We start from the raw sequence: 20,006 nt of genomic DNA on the forward strand, positions 1-20,006 counted from the left end.
GGCCCCGAACCTCCCACATCCGCCTCCCCGAGGGGGCGGGCCTTGGACTCGGGCCGCGGGGGTCCTGTGGGGTCCGGGCCGGAGCCATGGGGGACCAGAGCAGACACAAGAGGCACCTCCGACGGCCGGGAGTGGGGGGGCGCCCCTCTCGCTAGGAGCCGCTGAGGGGGCGCCCTGGAACCCCGGGATGGGAAGGGGGGCATCGAGAGAAGGACATGCAGGGAGGGGGGACGGGAGGGAACTTACCTGCCCTTCTCCCACCCTCAACCCCACCTAGAAGCTCAGAGCAGCAAGGGCAGAGTTTGGGGCTGGCAGGGTCCCAAATATTTTGGCTCCCCCCGCCCCCTCTCCCCCGCCCTTGGGGACTCTCCACTCTGTCCAAATCCTTCGGCCTCCTCCCTCGGGCCCCTTCACCCCCTCTTGTCCCCTCCCCTCTTCCGCAGCCTCTCTTGGTTCAGCTAAGCGCAGGGTAAACAGGCCCAGATGAGGCAGCTCGCAGTCAGTGGTGAGGACGGGCTGAGCCCCCTCTGCGGAAAGTGACAAGGCCGCCTCTCCCCACCATGGGCAGCCAGAATGGAGAGAGGGGTGGGAACCGCCTTGGATTGCCCCCTTCCAGGCAGACCCCTCGCCCCACCAAATGGAGCTTTAGAGCCAGGGCCGGGAACGTCCTTTGGAACACTGGTGGGACAAGGCACTCTGGGGGGAGCAAAATGGCATCTCCCGGGGAGAAACAAAGTCTTCCTCCTGATGCCTGTGCACAGACTCGGAGCCCTGACATCATTTGCTCCAACCACTGTGAGCACCCTGAAGGCAAGACTCCTGTTTTATGGTTTTATTCCTAGCCTCCTGGTTATCCACAAAGACCCTGTAAGTCAGGGAATCCGGACCAGTTGCCTTAGACAAGTGACACCTCTCCATGCCTCAGTCCCCCATCTGCTAAATGGGCATAATAAACAGAGCCAGCCTCATAAGGTTGGGAGAATGGAGGGAAATGATGCCTATCTCAGTTCATAGCGAAAATGCTGGCTGGCTGAGCCTAACACAGGTAGGCCCTCAATGAAAATGTTTATTTAATAAATGATAAGGCTGGGGAAGGGGTGGCCTCAGAGCCAAGTGGAAAGATGTGGGTATTAGGAGCAGGAGCAGACCTCTGAGGTGTCTTGCTCTAATATGGGGATTCTGTAAGATGGGCCAGAGCCCCCCGCCCGTTGACAGGAATAGAGGCTGGGGGAGACAATGGCTAAAGGCTCAGACAGGCATCAATTGTTGACCTCACTTCCTCTGCTGAGATGCTCCCCAGCCCCCACCCGGCAGCTGCTTCACAACTTGTGAGCATTGTGAATTCCAGAACCAGGGCACACCCAACTTTCAGTGTCAGGACAGAACTGTGTCCTGCAGCCAATAGGAAGTACTATGGGATTACAGTATCTGCTCTTTCAGATTATAGCGGCCACTTCGGCACTGTATTAGCTGGAGAACTGGGAGTGTGGCCGCCTGTCCATCGTCCAGACCCACTCTCCCCCCGGCCCTGCTATGGCTTCTGATAAACCTCTCCAGCCCGGGGATCTCTGTCCTGGGAGGCGGAAGTGGGGGCTTCCCCAAGGGAAGCATTCAGTCTGAGACACACACTGAGAACAGCAACGACGGGATGGACACGAGCTGAGCGTCAGTGGGGATGGGGGACTTTATCTGGGAAAGGCTCATGAAACAGATAAAAGAGTAGGGTTTGGAGGAGGAAGACAGGGCCTGGTGGGGGATGGGCTGTTTGTCAATGCTGGGTCTCCTCCACCTCCCGGAGCGCTGAGCCCTCTGGACCCTAACTGGTGCTCTTTGGGGCTTCTTGAACCCCATGCCTTCCACAGCACGAAGAGAATCTCAGGAAGGCCTCCGAGGAGGGACAGAGAGTTGGAGAAAGCCCAATGGAGATGGAACCCAATGAGGAAAGGGAGAAGGAATTACAGACTGTGTCCAAGTTGACAAGAATTAATTACTCAGAAGAACCAGCTGTTCCCCAAAATCAGTGAGGACAGAACAAGAGGAAACAGGCCCAAAGGACTTGAGATTTAGATTTAGATATTCAGAAGGATTTCCCAGCGGCGTATGAAGCAGAGGCCTGGAGATCCTGGGAAGGGTGTGTGTGGTAAACCACAAGGAGATCTCACTTGTGGAAGGCAGGTGACATGGAGTCTGCATGAAGGCAGGAGAATGGACAACTTGACCTTTCAGAACCAGATATGAATACGGAGTTGAAGCATTGCTCTTGACATGAGGGCGGGGCCAGCTTCATGGGTGTTCAACCTGTGCAGACACACAGGGCTCCTGCTTGGTTTAATGCTCTGCTGTTGCAGAGCATTCTTCATGATGTTTGAACAAAGGACTCAGCATTTTCATTTTGCACTGGGCCCCACAAAGTGTGTAGCTGGTTCTGCATTAGGATGAGTAGGAAGAAACAGCAAGGGAGGAAAATTAGCAGACGGTGAGCTGGGCTTTGCTCCACTAAAATAGCAGAGTGGGAGATTTAGATTAGACAACCTAGGGATTTTTCAGATGTGAGAAACAAGAAGACAGTAGAACAGGGTACCCCAGGAGGAAGAACTGTGGGTCTCCCTTGTGGGAGAAGGACAGATATCTGTGAATTCCGTTTATCCACCTATTCAATACAGAGTCTCAGCTTGGTGGGCTGGATGCAGCCTGAGTTTTGCCTGGAGGAAGAGGGAGAGGAAGTGACCTCTTTAGGTCTCCTTCAGCTCAGGGCACAAGGCACCCTGGTGTCCCGAGGAGAGCAGTAAACCAGGGGTCGTGGGGCCTGGGTTCCAGCCCTGGATCACCTCTCTGGGCCTCCGTTTCCTCCTCTGTACACTGAGAGGCTTAGACCTGATATTCCCGAAGGTCCCTCCAGGTCTTATATGATCTTCTTTGGCTCTGAGATTCAGGAAACTATCAGGTCCCTAGCCCCAACACCACAGCCCAGGTAAAAAGGCAATTTGGTGATGCCAAGGTTTGGGGAGGGTGGGAGCAGCCAGAGCTCTGCCCAGTACCTCAGGAAGAGGCTGGCAGACGGGAGTCAGCCACCGAGTCACCTTCCTCTTCCTCTCCGGCTCCCCCAGGGTGTCCCTGGATGAGTTCATCCGCTCCTTGCTCAAACCTGAGCCCTCAGGATGATTCGTCTCAGGAAAGAAGCTCTTGTGGAAGGGGCATGTTGGAGCAGGAGTCTGAGATGAGACGGTGCCCACACGACACCTCGGGGTAGCCTGGCATGCAACCTGGGCTCTGTGGAGAAGCTGCTTCAGTGCCGCCTCCTCCCCATCAGGCCAGTGACCTCTGGATGGCCCTCCCTACTTGCCTCCTTGAGGCTCTGACTCTCCTCCACCAAACAGGCCCCACCACTGGAGGAAGAGGAGAGAGAGCGGAAAGGGCCCAAGCTTGGAGTCAGAGCTTCTGTGTGTGAGCCTCAGCTGTAAGAAGGGGCTGATGATGCCTTCTCTACCACATTCTCAGAATAAACGCAAAATATCTGTGCGAGTCCTCCACCAGCCGTAAAACCCACACGGATGACTGGTTCGTTTTAAGGGAAGGAGGCCGAGCTGTGGGGTAGGAAAAAGAGGATGAATTGGGCCTCGGGAGACCGGAGGCTCACCTGTGGGACAGCGGCTTCATTTCCTGACTGAGTGCTAAATGGTGACCCTTCTAACAGCCACCGGAGGGGTTGTGATACAGATGAAGGGGCAGCTACTGCAGGGCCTTCAAAGTGTGAGGCAGCCGTTCTGAAAAAAAATCAAAGAAATCTCGAATCAGCATGAGATAAAATCAATAAATAAGATTCTGCAGAAGAGTTGATAATGAGAAGGGACTGTACCTCTCTTGCTGAGGCCAACCCACTTCTCAAAGTCTCAGCTATTTGTTCCTCTGACATTGACTTCGACAACTCTAAATAATATGTTTATACTGCTACCTCCAGATTTTTTCAGCTTTATTGAGTATAATTGACAAATAAAATCGTGAGCTATTTAAAGTATACGTCGTGGTGATTTGATATACATATACATTGTGAAAGGATTCCACCATCTCATTAATTAACACATCCATCACCTCACATAGTTACCTTTTTTTTGGTGAGAACATTTAAGTTCTACTTTCTTAGTGAATTTCGATGACACAATACAGTGTTATCAATATGTAGTCAAATATAGTCACTATGTTTTACATTAGATCCTCAGAACCTATTCATCTTACAGCTGAAAGTTCGTACCCTTTCCCAACCTCTCCATATTTCCTACACCCTCCCAGCCCCTGGCAACCACTTTTCTACTCTGTTCTATGAGTTTGACTTTTTTAGATTCCACATATAAGTGATACCATGCAATATTTGTCTTTCTGCTATCTCTAGATTTAAAAGCTTCAGAATTTAGGTCATTTAGATTCTCTCCCTTCTCTCTCCCTCCTAATTATTGGTCATGATGTTACTATTTTGTAAATTTAAGTAATATACCTTTAGATCCTGTCCTATTAGTATCACACAGTATCTCTTGACTCTTCACTAGTTGAGGATGCTGGCACCCCCACCCTTTGCTAGAGCTGCAGTTTTGCTGCGATAGAGGAATATGTGTCAACTGGCTGAGGTGAACCATCTTGTTATTGGGGGATGTTCAGTTGAGACTCAGGATGGTGGAGATGCCTTGAGGGCCTTGCTGAGCATTTTGGATGGCACAGGTGTTCCTAGAGGCATCCAGACTTTTGCCTACTCTAAAGAACTCAGGACCTGAGTTTGCTGGAGTGAGGGTGGGTGGTGTTGGCCCGCAAGGGGATGGGGGGTTGGCAGACTCTTGGGTGGTGCTGAGGGAACTCTTGCTGCCTGGGGAGAGAATCTGAGGGGCTAAGGGCACCATCGCCAATGGGGAAGACTTGGATTTGGACAAGGAGGGGGTCCCCAGGATTTGAGAGTTGGTAATGGCCCGGGCTGGGACAGAGATTGTTTGAAAGAGGGGCTGGGTGGCCGGGTGAGGCCAGAGGCCAGTGGGATTTCCTTCAGCTCCAGCCACCCGGGTGGGTGGGACCGGATTGCTGGAGCTGGACACAGGAATCTGCCTTTGTTTCCAGCTGGAAGGGAAATGCCATAAATCCTGCCCTTTCCTGCCCCTCCGGCATCCGTGCCCAGACTCTGCCCTCCCCAGCACCAGAGCGCCTGGTACAGAGGGCCCTTAGCATGCCCTCATCTCCAGGACCCCCTGGTCCACAGGCCTCTGCCCCTTGTTCCCCAAGACAGATCCCTGGTGTGGATGTAGGGGATCGGGGTCGGGGGTATCCAAGGCTTGTCTGGAGTAAATAGCCATAGAACAGGATTTAGGTTTTGACCTGCTCATCTCCCTCCTCTCCCTCAGAGGGACCGTGGCTTTTCACAGCGAAGGAAGACACCTAGGTCTAAAAGCAGGACTTGAGGTGAGGCTTGGCCCTCCCTCACCCCCCACCTCCTGTTCCAAATGGTTAGACAGACTCTGCAACTTCCACCCCAATCACACGAGCAACGTGCGGAGCTGGATGGCTGGGGGAACGCAGAGTGTCAGGGGGTAGAGCCAGATGGGCCAGGAACCCCAGGGCGGGGGGACCTGTCTTTGTTTTTCCTTTGTCAGCGAGTCTGTGTGTTTGTGTCCCTGTGGGATGGGATGTGTTTATGCGTGCTTGTGTGTGGGGCCTCTCTGTGTGTGACTAGGAGTTTCTGGGCCAATGGGCCTGTGTGCACTTCTGTGCCTGTGACTCTGAGGGTCCCTGTGGGACCCTGGTTGACCGTGTGTCTGCATGTGACATTGCCTGTGTGCGGCCAAAGTTTCAGAGTCCATCCAACCGCAAGCCTTGCCCTCCAGCCCTCCCTTCAGTTGCGGTGTCTTCCTTAACCGTGAAAAGCCACGATCCCTCTGAGGCAAAGGAGAGAGGTGAGCAGGTCAGATTGTCTGCATGAACCCTGGCTGGACAGGTTCTCAGTGTGGCTGGCTGACATCTGACAGGAGAAAAGTCCTGAGAGGTCAGGGCGAGGAGCAGACTGGGGACATGGAGGGGAAAGCTTGAGGAGGGGCACGGCTGGCCTGGTGATAAGTGTGGTGGAAGATGCGTGGATGTTTTCAACCATCTAGAAAAGATGACTGCTGGAGAGGAGGGACTCCTGCCCAGGTGCCCTTGTGGGGAAAAGAAGACATGAACCAATGAGTCCCCACGTGTCCTCCTGTCCTCCCACATATATTACTCCCTCGCCTTCTCTTGACCTAACAGGGGTTTCCCAGGGCATGCCCTAGAATAACCAGGGACACTGCCACTCCTGGAACCAGGGCAGCCCCTGAGATGAGAAGGAAGACCATAAAGGCCCCTCTAAGCATCCCGGACCTCGGTGGAGCCTGACATCAAGTTCTCTTCTATATACATTTATTGAGCCTGTATCAGCCAGCATCGAGCCAGGGGCAGAAGTGAGAGGAGGGTACCCCAGGAGTCCCCACAAGCCTGGCTGACATCTCAGTGTGTATCAGAACAGCCAACCTTGCTGTCCCTTCTCTCAGAGCGCCCTGTCCGCCAGAGTGAGGGGGTGGACACATGCACACACAGGGGACAGGTTGGCTGGCCATGGGTGCTGCAGTGATGGAGAGTGGGCCGGGGGTGTGCCTGGGCTTGGGGGCGCAGAACTGTGCAGGAGCTGGTCTGAAAAGGCTGCCTGAGATATGTGTGTGTTTTCACTTCAGGGTCCACCAGAATAGGATCCTAGAATCACAGGGGAGGCCGTGGGGTTTCAAGGACACGTCTGCTGGCCTCCTCCACAGAGCTGCCCCCTTGGCAGTTTCCTCCCCGCTGCCGCTCAGCGCAGTAACAAAGGCTGCTGTTTACTGGCGCTGACCGCGTGCCAGGCCGGCTCTGCGCCTCACATCCCTCTCACTGCTTAGCTGCACAGCAACCCTGGGAAGTAGCGATTATCTGTTATCACCATTTGATGTTATGAATGGGCAGACGGAGGCTGGGAGAGGTCCCTGGGCACAGAGATGGTAAGAGGCGGGGCTGGGATTCAGCCCTAGGTCTGTCGGCTGAGGCAGGGCAGCTTCCCTGTGGCCTGTGTTCTGCACAGCCGGGGGCCTCGTGCTGGGTCCCTTGGCTTCTGCTGACAAGGACGCAGTTTGGAAGCCTCAGGAGCTGTGGGGACTGGGGAGAAGCCAGGCTGTGAGTAGAGAGGTTGACTTTGGGCAGCACAGGCCGAGTTGCATACACAGGCTCCTCTCCCCTCCGGTGCCTGAAAGGCTGTCAGGAGCTGTTAGAGGATTAGAGGGAGATGGATCCGCCTGGGAGGAGGAATTACTGCACTGCAGACCTGGGACTCTAGCTGCCCTGGAGATGGCCAGGGCTGGAGGGGTGGGTCTTCTCCAGGGTGGAGAGGCTCCCTCTGCTGGAAAGTGTTATCTGACCCGGGCCCCGGTGTTACCACCCATTGAGCCTCCCGGCCTTAGATCCATCCCAACCCAGCTGGAGAGAGAGAGCCACAGAAGGCTGGTTCTCTGGCCCTGAAGATGCCCTGGTCACCCCTGCGCCCTTGTAAGACTCAAGCCTTTGGAAGTGGGAGGGAGAGACTCAGAGAACCAGGGAACCAGGCTGTGGGTAGAGCCCATGAGCTGCAGTGGAAAGGATACACGCTGTGGAGGGTCACAGACTTGAGCTCCACGCGTCACTTAGCCACTTTCCAGCTGGCTACTTTGGGCAAGTCGCTTAACCTTCATAGCCCCAGTCTCTTCAGCCATAAAATAGGAAGGTTGTGGATTAAATAGAATAATGATGATATTAACAAAGCCAGGCACTGCGACGTGCAGCATTATCTCACTGAATTCTCACAACAGCCCCATGTGAACATGCTATTATCACCTCCCTTCTCTACATGAGAGCCTTGAGGCTCAGAAAGTTTAAGTAACTTGCCCAAGGTCACAGGCCAACTCCCAGGCCAAAGCATGTGACCACAGTGCTGTTCCAAGTACGTAGTTTCTTGGAACGTGTAGATGTAGTTTCTTTCCCTGTCTGTCATGCCCGATGCCAGGGCTGGGTGGGAAGGAAGGAACTCTAGCTCCGCCCCAGAGGCCCTGAGGCAGCTCACTCAGACTCGATTCCCCAGGGCCCTTCCATAGCACCTCAACTCTTGGTAGCAGTTTACAGTTTACCAATATTATCTAACGAATCTTTCCCCCATTTAACAGAGGAGAAAACGGAGGCACGAGAAACTTAAGAGCCTTATTCAGGATCACACAGGTGGGAAAAGGCAAAGTTAGTCTTGAACCCACTCCAGTCCACCATAGCTGCCTTCAGAACCCTCTGGGAGAAAGGGCACATCGTCAACCCTAATAGTGTTGTCACCTCAGTGTGTGTGTGTGAGATCCCCTATTCAAAGAGCAGATTTATTAATTTTTCAAAATTTGGTAATACATGACTAAAAATTCAAAATATTCTGTACAGAAAAATTCCAAACAATTTATGTGGATACCCCCCCCAAGGAGATGGAGTGTACCTGCCCACTCCTTTAGTGTGGGTTCACAGAGTGACTTCCTTCCAAAGAGTACAATATAGAAACAGGGCAAGAGCAACTTACAGAGGAGGAACCTGACAAACACGACCTCCACCAGGTGCTCGAGGTTGACTCAACCGTGATAAGTCACGTTCATAGTACGTGATGACGTGATGAGAATGGCCGTCACCTCTGTGGTCTTCCTCCTGAAAACCCATCACCCTCATCTTATTGAGAAAAACAGCGGACAAATCCCACTGGAGGGATGTGCTACAAAATACTGACCAGTTCTCAAAACTGTCGAGGCCATCACAAACAAGGAAAATCTGGGAAACTGTCCCAGTCAAGAGGAATCTAGAGGCATGACAACTAAATGTAATGTGGTATCCTGGATGCAATTCTGGACAGAAAAAGGACATTAGGTAAAAAACTAAGGAAATCTGAATAAAGTACGGACTTTATTAATAATAATGTATTAATATGGGTTCATTAATTGTTACAAATGTACTATACTCATGTTAATAATAGAGGAAACTAGGGTGTGGGGTATATGGGAGCTCTCTGAACCATCTTCACAACTTTTCTGTAAATCTAAAACTGTTCTAAAAATTAAGTTTATTTTTTTAAAAAGTCAAAAGGTCCAAAAAGATATTCAGTGAAAAGTCTGCCTTCCACCCTTGATCAGCTGCATGGTCTTCTTCCAGAGACAACCTCCATGTTTCTTTCCAGGGAGGTTCCAGTGAGGCCGCATGGCTTAGTGTTGAGTCTGGCTCCACAACTGGATGGCTGGCTCTCAATCTTGATCTCTGCCAGTTTCTAGCCGTGTGAGCCTCGGCAATTCCTTACCCTCTCTGTGCCCTGTGTCCTCAAAGATCCTCATAGCATTATTGTGAGTGTTGAATGTATTAACGTATATAGCAAGCACCTTATAAGTGGTTGCCTTTATTATTATGAATGAACAAGCAAATATATTTATGCAACAAATGTGTTAAGAAAAAATATCCAAAACCTGGAAATAAGGCACACGCAAAAATTACTAAATGGCCTTTCAAAGATATTTTAGACCATTAGCCAATAACCCCACCTATGGGTCATCTAGGGGAAGTAACTTTGCTGACATACTATTTACTATTGATTGGGGCCCAGACGCTATAAAGTTAAGAAGTTAACCTTGAGAAATAGCAAATTATTTTTGTCTGGTTAAAAAAAAAAAAACAGTTATGGTTTTGTTGCCAGGTAGGAATTAACTTTTTTGTACCTAACTTTGCAATCTTATTCCAGCATTCTTTTTTCCACTGACTGTCAATAATGGTTTTTCATTTCTTCCTTTGATCCATCCTGCTGGTTCATTCATTAAGTAGTTAAATAAATCTTGGTACCACTATATATTTGTATTAGTCAAGTTTATCTTGGTGCAAATTTTACTTTGACAAATAGTAGCATGCCATACATACTGTTCCACCCCTTGGTTATTTTCACCTAATTCGTCTCAAAGACAGTTTCATATCAGAACATAAAGAGCTTCCTTATGCTTGTTTTACCACTGTATAGAATACATCATATGGGTATGAAGTAATTATACCCATAATCAATTTAGCCAATCCCCTACTGATGGACACTTAGGTTGTTTCCACTCTTTTACTGTTGCAAACAATGCCGTATGAATAACCTCGTCCATAGGCTGAGAGTAGAGTCACTTAGACAGAGAGGGACAGGAAGGCAGAAGGGGCTCTAGAGGGCAAAGGCGCCCAAGGGAGGGGCCTGATTACCTGCTCCCAGCCCGGCCTAGCCCATCTTCCCCTGGCTCTTCTCCTCCTCCTGCCTCCTCCTCTCCATCCTGAGTTCCTGGTATCTCCAGACAGGAAGGGCCAGCATTCGATGCCCTGAAGGCCTGGGCTTCAGCTTGCACTGCCAGGGAGATGAGGGGGCCTTGGAGAGGAGGATCTTGGGGGCTTGGGGCCTGGGGCTGGTACCGTCCCTGGGCTGTAGCCACTGAGGGCACATGCTTAACACACCCTGAGGGCTCTGGTAGGGGAGGAAGATACGGGGGCCAGAGACTACCTGGGGGGGCTGGGGCGCTGGAGGAGGGGGCGGGGTGGTGCCCAGCAGCTCTGGCACAGACTTGCTTCGGGTGCCCAGTGTAGGTGGCTGGTCAGGGCACAGGGTGTGGCAGGCTGTGGTGAGGAAGGGACTGGCCAGGCTGGTTGTGACGGTCACAAGGTGGTCCAGGACACCCCCCTCCTGAGGAGACTGGGCAAAGGGGAGGCTCAAGGTGGTCTGTAGTCGCTCCAGGAGAGATGGGGCAGCCTGGGCCTGGGCCTGGGCCACGAGCCCGGGCAAGGCTGGCCACTCGGGCTGGTAATGCTGGCTGAGCTGCTCCACTTGGGGCCGCCGCAGCAGCTGCCGGATCCTCCGCACGCTGTCAAAGCTGTCGGTCAGCACTGCCCACTCCAGGGCTGTCTTGCCTCGAACAGGATCCACCACTGTCAGGTCAGCACCTGGCGGGGCACACGGGGTGACGTGGGGTGGGACAAGGATTGGCGACTTGCAGAAGGGCAGGACTGATTGGGTTAGATTCAAAACCATAGAGTCCCATCCTGTTGCGGCTGGAATCTGCGAGCTCTGAGTGGCCACAGCCCAGGGACAGTCCCAGCCCCAAATCCCAACCTCCTGTTTAAGACTGAAGAAGAAAACTGAAGTCCAGAGAGAGCAGAAGACTTCAGAGAGACCTCTTGGGGGTCTCCAGACCTGGAGCAGAATAGGGACCTCCTGAACCAAGGAGCTGACCAGAGGGGTGGTGTACAGGTTGCCCAGGACAGGGGGAGACCCGAGCTGCACCCTCTGGGGCAGGTGGGGGTCCTGCTGGTTCCCACCGGTTCTCTTCATCACCACACCCCTCTAATCCTGGGGGCTGGGGAGTAGCAGTCACTCTGCAATAAAGGAGGGAGTGCAGAGCTCTGCAAACCTAGTCTGCTAGGATGAGGATGGGAAAGGCTGGAGACCAGGACCAACAGAGGGCAGCCCACCTCAGGGAATAATGAGGACCCCTGACTCCAGGGGTGGTGTGGACTTCACCTCAGATCAACTCCACACACCTCAACGACACATCACTGTGTCCCTGGAGCCCTGGCTTGTCAGAGCTGGAGTCATCCCAAAGAAGGCCAACACCCATGGCCTGATGAGGCCCAAGGAGGGAAGCCCTCTGCCCAGGGTCACTCAGCTAGTGCAGAGCAAGGACTAGACCCGAGACTCTGGTTCCAGACACCAGCCTCTTTTGTTTTAGATTTTCCATTTTGTCCAGTTTATCCTCCCAAGCTTTCTTTACTGGGCACGCCATTCACCATGTAAATAGAGCTATCAATAGCTGGACTTTGTTGATTGTGAGAGGCCCAAGCACACTCCCCTCTTCCAGGAAGTCAGCCTAGATTGATAATCCATCTCCACTTCTCTCCTCTCTGCAACTATCACAGCTGACAGTGTCTGGTGGGGAGGCTTGGGGGAGGGACTGGAGGCCACCCATCCCAGTCCAGGCTCTATGCACCTGCCATGAGGAGGGCAGCCACACATTCAGAGCGGTCCCGCATGGCAGCCTTCATCAGCGCAGTTAGCCCCCGCTGGTCCCGGCGCTCCAGGTCCAGGCCCGCGTAGTAGTTGAGCAGGAGACTCACCAGAGGCACGTGGCCTGCAGGGCACCAAGGGTAGAGCTTGGCTCATCAGAAAAGGGTGTGATGAAGCTCCAAACCCACCCTCCACCCAACATGGCAGAGTTGGGGGTGGGAGAACATCAGGCAAAAAGTGGGGGGCTGTGGCCCTGTCTGAATGGGGGAAGCTGCGGAGGGTAGGGTCGGCAGCCTCACACCTGCTTGGGCGGCCAGCATGAGGGCTGTGTCCCCTTCTTTGTCCTGCTGGTTCACATCCAGGAAAGGGCAGCGGCTGAGCAGGGCCACAACATTCTCGAAGCCGTGGTAGCATGCGACCATGAGGCCTGTCTGGGGGAGGGGCAGCTCAGCCCCTGTGCCCTCTAAACCCACATCTGTCCCAGAGCTGTCCCACCCACCCCTCTTTCCACCTGAGGACCCAGGCAGTGGGTGTTGACCCTGAAACTCTCTCAGGGAATCAGATCAGGAGGGTGCAGTGGGGACACAGAGCTGCCCCAGCCGTCCTGGGAAGCATCCGGGGTAGCTCACCCTCCCATTGCCGTCCACCTGAGTGGCCTCTTCTGGGGAGACCCCATCATCCAGCATGGCTTGGAGCTGGGCAGGGTCATTGCGGACACAGGCCCAGTACAGGGCCCCCAGTCTGCAGCCTGGGGCAGAGGTCTCATTGCAGGGGCAGGACAGTGCCTCAGACATGTCCAGCCCTCCCCTCAGCAGTGGCAGCTCCTCCTCGTCCACCTGGGGGCAAGAAGGCGAGTCCCCCCTCCTCACGCAGTTGGCATCTATAACACAGAATGGAGGGGGGACAGTGTCTCCCTGGATCCCAGGGAGGGGTCCCAGCAGCTGCAATTCTCCCAACCCTTGCCCCGGGGAAAGCCTTTTCCCGGGTGTCCCTCCCCATCCACCTTTGAGAGAGGATGAGCCGCGGAGGGAGGCCGAGTTGCAGGAGCCCTAAGAGGGCAGAGGGGTTCACTGAAGTGAGGATCCAGTGAGACTCAAGGAGAGGGAGGTCTTCTTTTTGCCAGGGACCTTACCTGGCTTTGGAGGGGCCTAGGAGGCAGTTATTGCTGGGGCCCCACAGCACCCCCCAGACTCCCGGGAGCACACTCACCGGGTCTCCGGGGCGGCCCGACGGGACAATCTCTCCCCAGGCGGAACGCAGGTAACAGATGGCCGGACTTACGGGAGGAGCCGCTGCAAACAGCCGGAGCTGAGCTGGATCAAGCCGGGTTAGTAAGGATGGGGGGCCGGGAGGGGCGGGGGCTCTCCTCTCGGAGCCGCCGAGACCCGCCCCACGATCCTGCCCAGAGTGGGCTGGGCCCGCTGCGGGCGGCTCCGCCCTCGCGGGGGCGGCTCTGAGAGTACGACCCTTCTCTACCCCAACGCGCCCACCTTCCGCCTTCTGGGGAGACCCGCTGCACCAGAAACAGACGCTTGGAGGATGGAAGGATCGTGAGATCTCCGAGCCCAGCGCCGAAAGCCCGAAGTCCCTTCCGTTTGGCGGAGCGGAGCTTGGTGAGGGGGCGGGCGTGACAGAGGGTGCGAGCGCAGACAGCTCGCTTCCTGGGGGCTGGGACTCAGAACACGGGGGCGGTGCTCCCAGGGGTCACCTGGACCTATTTTTTGAAGTTCTGGGGAAATTAAAACAGAAAAAATTGCCTAATTAGGAGTACAGAAATTATGACATATTAAGTTCAATGGACTAGTTTTGGTGTGGTAAATTAAATGTGAAATACTAAATTGCATCAATATCTAAAGTAAATTATTTAAATTAAATTATTTGTTTATAATTATTATTAAATAATAAATTATTTTAAATTATTCTTTAAATTAATATTAAATTTAATGGATTGGTTTTGGACCTTAGGTGTAGAAAATTGAACCAATCAAATTCCTGTTTATATCACTCGCGCCGTCAGACAGTACAAGATCTCTCTCGTGTATTATTTTACTTTATTTAATCTGTTTCATCACTGATCCCTACAGCCCGTTCTCCTGTTTTTCTTTACCAATCAGCAGTTATATATGCTTGAAAATACACGTTTCATTGAAAAAGGTAGTGTTGATTTGTGTATGTTTTAGCTAACACCTTAGAATTGTGTTACAGAGCTCATCTGTTTGTTTTTCTCACTCAGCGCTCTGTTTTGGAGATCTGTCCTTGCTGCTTTCTGTGCGGGGTAAGTGGATAGGCTGGGAGTGCCTTTGGTTGTCAGTAACCAGAAGCCGACCTCGTGGTTGGTGGCTGGTGTAGACTGGCTGCTCAGCTTCAATCCAAATCCTCTTTTAGTGTTTCTTTTGAACTGCAGAAGCTGGAAAGCTAACACGACACTTCCCAGATGCCGTGGAGCTAGGAATCTGTGACCTAGGCTCTGCTCTTGTGCAAGACATAAATTTGGAACAGAGCTGAATAGCACGGGACATCCGTTTTGCTGTCACGGATCATGACAGATGCAGTGGGGCTCTGGTGAGCAGCTTCCTGATTTCTCAGCTTCCTGTAGGAGTGACTGTTGTTTTCCCAATCACAGGGGGGGGGTCATGTGCCTCTCAAAGCTGGGAGTCGTTCCTGGACCTAGAGCCTGCTTCTCCATCTCCTTGTGTTTGAACTAGACAGATTTATTTCTGCTGTCTGCAAGTGAACCCTAACTGATACATGTGGCTTAAACAAATAAAGTTTATTCTTCACACAAGATAAAAAGTTCAGGGATGAAAAGCTGTTGGTGTTGATGTAACTTGATGACATCAGGGCCTTCTCTGGGAGTCTCCTGACTTCCCCATGGTTACAAGATGGATGCTGAACCTCTAGCTATCACAGTAGAATGTGGTGAATGCACGTATGGAGTTCTGTGCAGCCATTAGAAGAAATCTACTGGATTATGTGTCAAACATTGCTATTAGATGACACAATCCCTATCTATAACCCCCCTTCTCTCTAGTCACCTTTTAGTTAGGTGTAACCATGTACACAACTTTCGCCAATGAAATGCAAGCAGCAGTGTGATGGGTGAGGCTCCTGGAAAAGTCTTTACTCTCTTGATAAAAGATGTGGGGCGTACTTATTTACCTCTTTCTTTCCTCTTCTTACTGCTGCAGAGAATTCCATAGTGTGCATCCATCACATTTTACTTATCTGCTCTTCCAGTGATGGACACCTAGGTTGCCTCCAACTTCCTGCCACTACAAATAACGCTGTGGTGAACATCCTTGTACATAGCTGGCTGTGGACCTGCGAGAGAGAGGTGGGTCGTAGGGCATAGACATGCTTATTGACCAGGTACTGTCAGATTGCTCTCTATTTTGCAGTATACCCACCAGCAGTGCAGAAAAGTCTCCCTACATCCTGCCAACACTTGTGATTATTCAGCCTTCTAATTTTTGTCAATCTGATGGTCCAGAACTATAAAGTGATATTACTACATTACATTGGATTTTTCTAATTATCAATAAGGTGCACCTCTCTCCACATACCTGATAGCCGTTCTTGTTTCCCCTGCTTTGAATCACCTTTGTAGCCTTCGTCCAATGCTCTGTTGGATATTCCTCTCTTTTTCTTATTGATTTTTTATGAATTCCTTTTAATGATCTAGATAATAAATAATCTATTATCTAGATTATTTAAAAACATAGATAATAAATCCATTGTTAGATAGGTTTTAGAAATGTCAACTTTATAAACCTTTCTGTTAGCTTTATCTGTGGTGAACCTCATTGAAAGAAATGTTGAATTTTGATGTGGTTAAATTCATCAAAATTTCTCCTTATACTTGGTGCTTTTGGGTCTTGTTTAAGAAGAATTTCCCATTCCAGGATCACAAAGATCTTCATTTCTTTTATTAATCTTGCAATTTTATTTATTTATTTATTTATTTATTTATTTATTTATTTATTTCTGGTGAAGAAGATTAGCCCTGAGCTAACATCTGTTGCCAATCCTCCTCTTTTTGCTGAGGAAGATTGGTCCTGGGCTAACATCCGTGCCCATCTTCCTCTACTTTATATGTGGGATGCCTGCCACAGTGTGGCTTGATAAGCAGTGCGTAGGTCCACACCCGGGATCTGAACCTGCGAACCCCAGGCCGCCGAAGCAAAGCACTCGAACTTAGCCACTACACCACTGAGCTGGCCCCCTGCAGTTTTGTTTTTAATATTTAGTCTTTAATCCATCTGGAACTTACTTTAATATATGGTGTGAGGAAGGGATCTGTTATGGATTGAATTGTGTTCCCCCTAAAAGTTGTATGTTGAAAACCTAACCCCCAATGTGACTGTATTTGGAGATAGGGCATCTATGGAGGTACTTAAGATTAAATGAGGTCATAGGGTGGGGCCCTAATCTGACAGGACTGCTGTCCTTTTGAGAAAAGGAAGAGATGCCAAAGCTTGCTTGCTCTCTCCCCCCTTCTCATGTGAGCACAGTGGAAAGGCCATGTTAGGAAACAGTGAGAAGATGGCCATCTACAAGCCAAAGAGAGAGTCCTTACCAAACCCCAACCCTGCTGGCATCTTGATCTTGGACTTCTGGCCTCCAGAACTGTGAGAAAATAAATTTCTGTTGTTTAAGCCACCCAGTGTGTGGTATTTTGTTATGGCAGCCCAAGCTGACTAATGCAAGATCCAACCTTGTTTTTCTCCAGTTAATGAGATAACCCCATCTATTAAACAATTCTCTTTCCCCTGATTTGTAGTGTCATCTTTATCTTATGTAAACTTTGAGTTCTCTTCGATGTTTTATGTTAAGTTCTCTTACATCATTTTATTAGACTGTTCCTGTGCCAGTGCAACACTGATTTTATTACTCCAGCTTTGTAGTCTGTCTGACTACCTGATAGGGTGAGTTCTCCGTCTTTGATTTTCTTTTTCAAAATTGATTTTATTCTCTCATGTAAAATGGCAAATAAGTTTGTTGAATTCTTTTTTTTTTTTTTTTTTGGTGAGGAAGATCAGCCCTAGCTAACATCCATGCTGATCCTCCTCTTTTTGCTGAGGAAGATTGGCCCTGAGCTAACGTCTGTGCCCATCTTCCTCTACTTTATGTGGGACGCCGCCACAGCATGGTCTGACAAGCGGTGCTTTGGTGCATGCCCAGGATCCGAACCCAGGCCGCCAGCAGCGGAGCGCGAGCACTTAACTGCTACCACAAGGCCAGCCCCTGTTGAATAGAAAAAATTTTGCTGGCATTTTCATAAGAATTGCATTGAATTTATAGATTAATTTGGAGAAAATTTACTGCCTCACAATGTTAAATTTTCTCCTCCACGAACATAATATATTTATCCATTTTTCAAGTTTTCCTTTGTGTCCTTCAGTAGTCTTAAAATTTTTTCTCCAGAATGGTCTTATACATTCACTGTTAGGTTGATTTCTAGATTCTTTGTAGTTTTTCTTGCTATTATAACTCAAGTCTCTTATTTTTCTTGCTTATTGTTTATGCAGACCCAATTTTTTTCTCTTTCTCTTTCTTAGACCGCATATACGCTGAATCAGATTAATGACAACCCCCAGTTAATGACATATTCTCATTTGTCTACTTTTGTTTAGTTTATTAGTTAATTACTTTTAATAAAGCAATATGCACCCATAATACCACCCCCCCCAAACAAAAGCTAGAACTTGACAATACACTACATTTTAACATGATTTCCCCAGTGTATCTCCTGCCTCTCCCCACCCAAGGCAGCTATAATCCTGAATCTCATGTCCATTATTTTGTTGCTTTCCTTTATACATTGTTTTATTGCGTCTTTAGATATTACTTCCAAGTGTATCCTTTAGATATTCCTTCCAACATATTATGTATATATGATCTTCCTTGACTTAACGATGTGGTTACATCCCGATAAACTCATGATAAGTTGAAAATATCGAAAGTTGAAAATGCATTTAATACACCTACCCCACCAAACATCATAGCTTAGCCTAGCCTGCCTTAAATGTGCTCAAAACACTTACATTAGCTTACAATTGGGCAAAATCATCTAACACAAAATCTATTTTATAATAAAGCATTGAATATCTCATGTAATTTATTAAATGCTATACTGAAAGTGAAAAACAGAATGGTTGTGTGGGTACAGAATGGGTGTAAGTGTATTGCTTGTTTACCCTCGTGATTGCATGGCCGACCGGGAGCTGCTGCTGCTGCCGCTGCCCAGCATCATGAGAGCGTATCATACCGTGTATCATTAACCCAGGAAAAGATCCAAATTCAAAATTCGAAGTACGGTTTCCACTGAATGCATATCGCTTTTGCACCATCATAAAGTCGAAAAGTTGTAAGTCGAACCATCATAAGTCAGGGACTGTCTGTATACATCTATAATGCTAGTTATTTTATTTAAAAGGATATAATGCCTTATGTAGTCTTTTGCTGTCTCCTTTCATCACTGAATAGTATATTGCTAAGATTTCATTCATATTGTTGTGTGTTGCTATGGTCCATTCATCTTGGTTGCTTTATAATACTCTATCGTGTGACTATATCACAGTTATCACACTGCCTTATTGATGGATATTTGGGGTGTTTCCAAGTTTCTGCTACTATAAATTGTGCTGCTATGAACACTCTTGCATGATTGTGTATGCAATTGTATATATTCCTTGAGTGTGTACCTAGGAGTGGAATTGCTGAGTCGAAAATCATTTAATTATACAATTTTAGGAGATAATGCAAAACTGTTTTCCAAATTGTTTGTGCCATTTAGACTCCAACTAGTAATGTAAAAGAGACCCCGTGGGTCTAAATCTTCTTCCACACTTATATTGTCAGACTTTTTAATTTTGCCAATTAGAAGGATGTAAAGTGGTATCTTATTATGGTCTTGATTTGCATTTCCGTAATAACTAATAATGTTGGATCTCTTCGTGTGTTTGTGGGCTATATGTAATAGAACCCCCTTGAGTTCTAGCTGGGCACAGGCTACCCAGCTAGAGAGTACATTTTCCAGCCATCCTTGAAGTAAGTATGACCATGTGACTAAGCTCTGGCCTAAACTGACTCTGTGTAAGTGGAGGTGGTGTGTTCAGTTTCTAGAAGTATCCATAATGCAACAGGAGTGTGCACTTCTCATTTCCACCATCTTTCCTGTTGGCTGCAGAAGTTATGGCTGGCGCTAGAGCAGTCATCGTGGACCATGAGGCAGAAGCCGTGTGTTGAAGATGAAGGAAGCATAGAGAAGGCACCTGGTTTGTCTATACCAAGGCCAAAATCACACTGTCCTAATTACTGTAGCTTTAAAATAAATCATGATATCTGCTGGGGCAAGTACTCCCATTTTATTTTCCTCCTTTAACAGTGTCTTGGCTACTCTCTGTCCTTTGAACTATTGGAATTTTGAATCTGTCAAATGTGGCAGATAGAAGATGGCCATAAGTTCTTTGACAGTCCTCCTGCTGAGAGGTGGTCTATTTACCTTTCCCTCAAATCTGGCTGGTCGTAGTGACTTAAGTGATGCTGTGTGACTGCTGAAGCTGGATCAGAAGAAGACTTTCAGCTTCCGTGTTGGTCTCTTGGAAAGCTCAGTCTCCAGACCCTCTCTCAAATTCCTCCGTCTTGGGTTACTCCCTCACCATCCTGTGAGAAGTCCAGGTCACATAGACAGGCCATTTGTAGGCACTATAATTGACAGCTCCAGCTGAGTTTCTCACCTACAGCCAGCATCAACAGCATCAGGTGAGTGAGCCACCTGAGACATCCAGCCTAGTTGACCCTTCAGATGACTCCAGCCGTGTAGTCGACACCTGTCTGCAACCACATTAGAGACTCTAAGAAAGGATTACCCAGCTGACCCCTTCCTGAATTCCTAACCCACAAAACCGTGAGCAAAATCAAAGGATTTTTA

General features: G+C 49.6%; 1 protein-coding gene and 1 long non-coding RNA gene across 6 annotated transcripts; one reads left to right on the plus strand and one right to left on the minus strand.

The window, feature by feature from the left end:
- Positions 1-8,960: 8,960 nt before the first annotated feature.
- On the minus strand, positions 8,961-13,656 carry ANKRD33 (ankyrin repeat domain 33). Of its 3 annotated transcripts, XM_014786475.2 has the most exons (6): positions 13,564-13,656; positions 13,283-13,386; positions 12,703-12,953; positions 12,375-12,504; positions 12,057-12,197; positions 8,961-11,013 (listed from the first exon to the last, which is right to left on the minus strand). In XM_014786475.2, the coding sequence occupies exons 3-6, from the start codon at positions 12,865-12,867 to the stop codon at positions 10,301-10,303; spliced, it is 1,149 nt and encodes a 382-aa protein (XP_014641961.1). In that variant the 5' UTR covers positions 12,868-12,953; positions 13,283-13,386; positions 13,564-13,656; the 3' UTR covers positions 8,961-10,300. The 3 variants fall into 3 exon arrangements, with proteins under 3 accessions (XP_014641961.1, XP_087298497.1, XP_014641963.1); XM_087442371.1 differs by lacking the exons at positions 12,703-12,953; positions 13,564-13,656 and having other exon boundaries at positions 13,283-13,467; XM_014786477.2 differs by lacking the exons at positions 13,283-13,386; positions 13,564-13,656 and having other exon boundaries at positions 12,375-12,500; positions 12,703-12,822.
- On the plus strand, positions 13,550-19,423 carry LOC147914732 (uncharacterized). Of its 3 annotated transcripts, none has more exons than XR_015554942.1 (5): positions 13,550-13,686; positions 14,307-14,348; positions 14,459-14,635; positions 15,311-15,407; positions 19,263-19,423. It is a non-coding gene; the product is annotated as an uncharacterized LOC147914732 (long non-coding RNA). The 3 variants fall into 3 exon arrangements; XR_015554944.1 differs by having other exon boundaries at positions 14,478-14,635; XR_015554943.1 differs by lacking the exon at positions 15,311-15,407.
- The last annotated feature ends 583 nt before the right edge of the window (positions 19,424-20,006 follow it).

This window comes from Ceratotherium simum, chromosome 17 (assembly GCF_057802395.1).
Source record: "Ceratotherium simum simum isolate JZ-2026a chromosome 17, ASM5780239v1, whole genome shotgun sequence".
Lineage (NCBI taxonomy): Eukaryota > Metazoa > Chordata > Mammalia > Perissodactyla > Rhinocerotidae > Ceratotherium > Ceratotherium simum.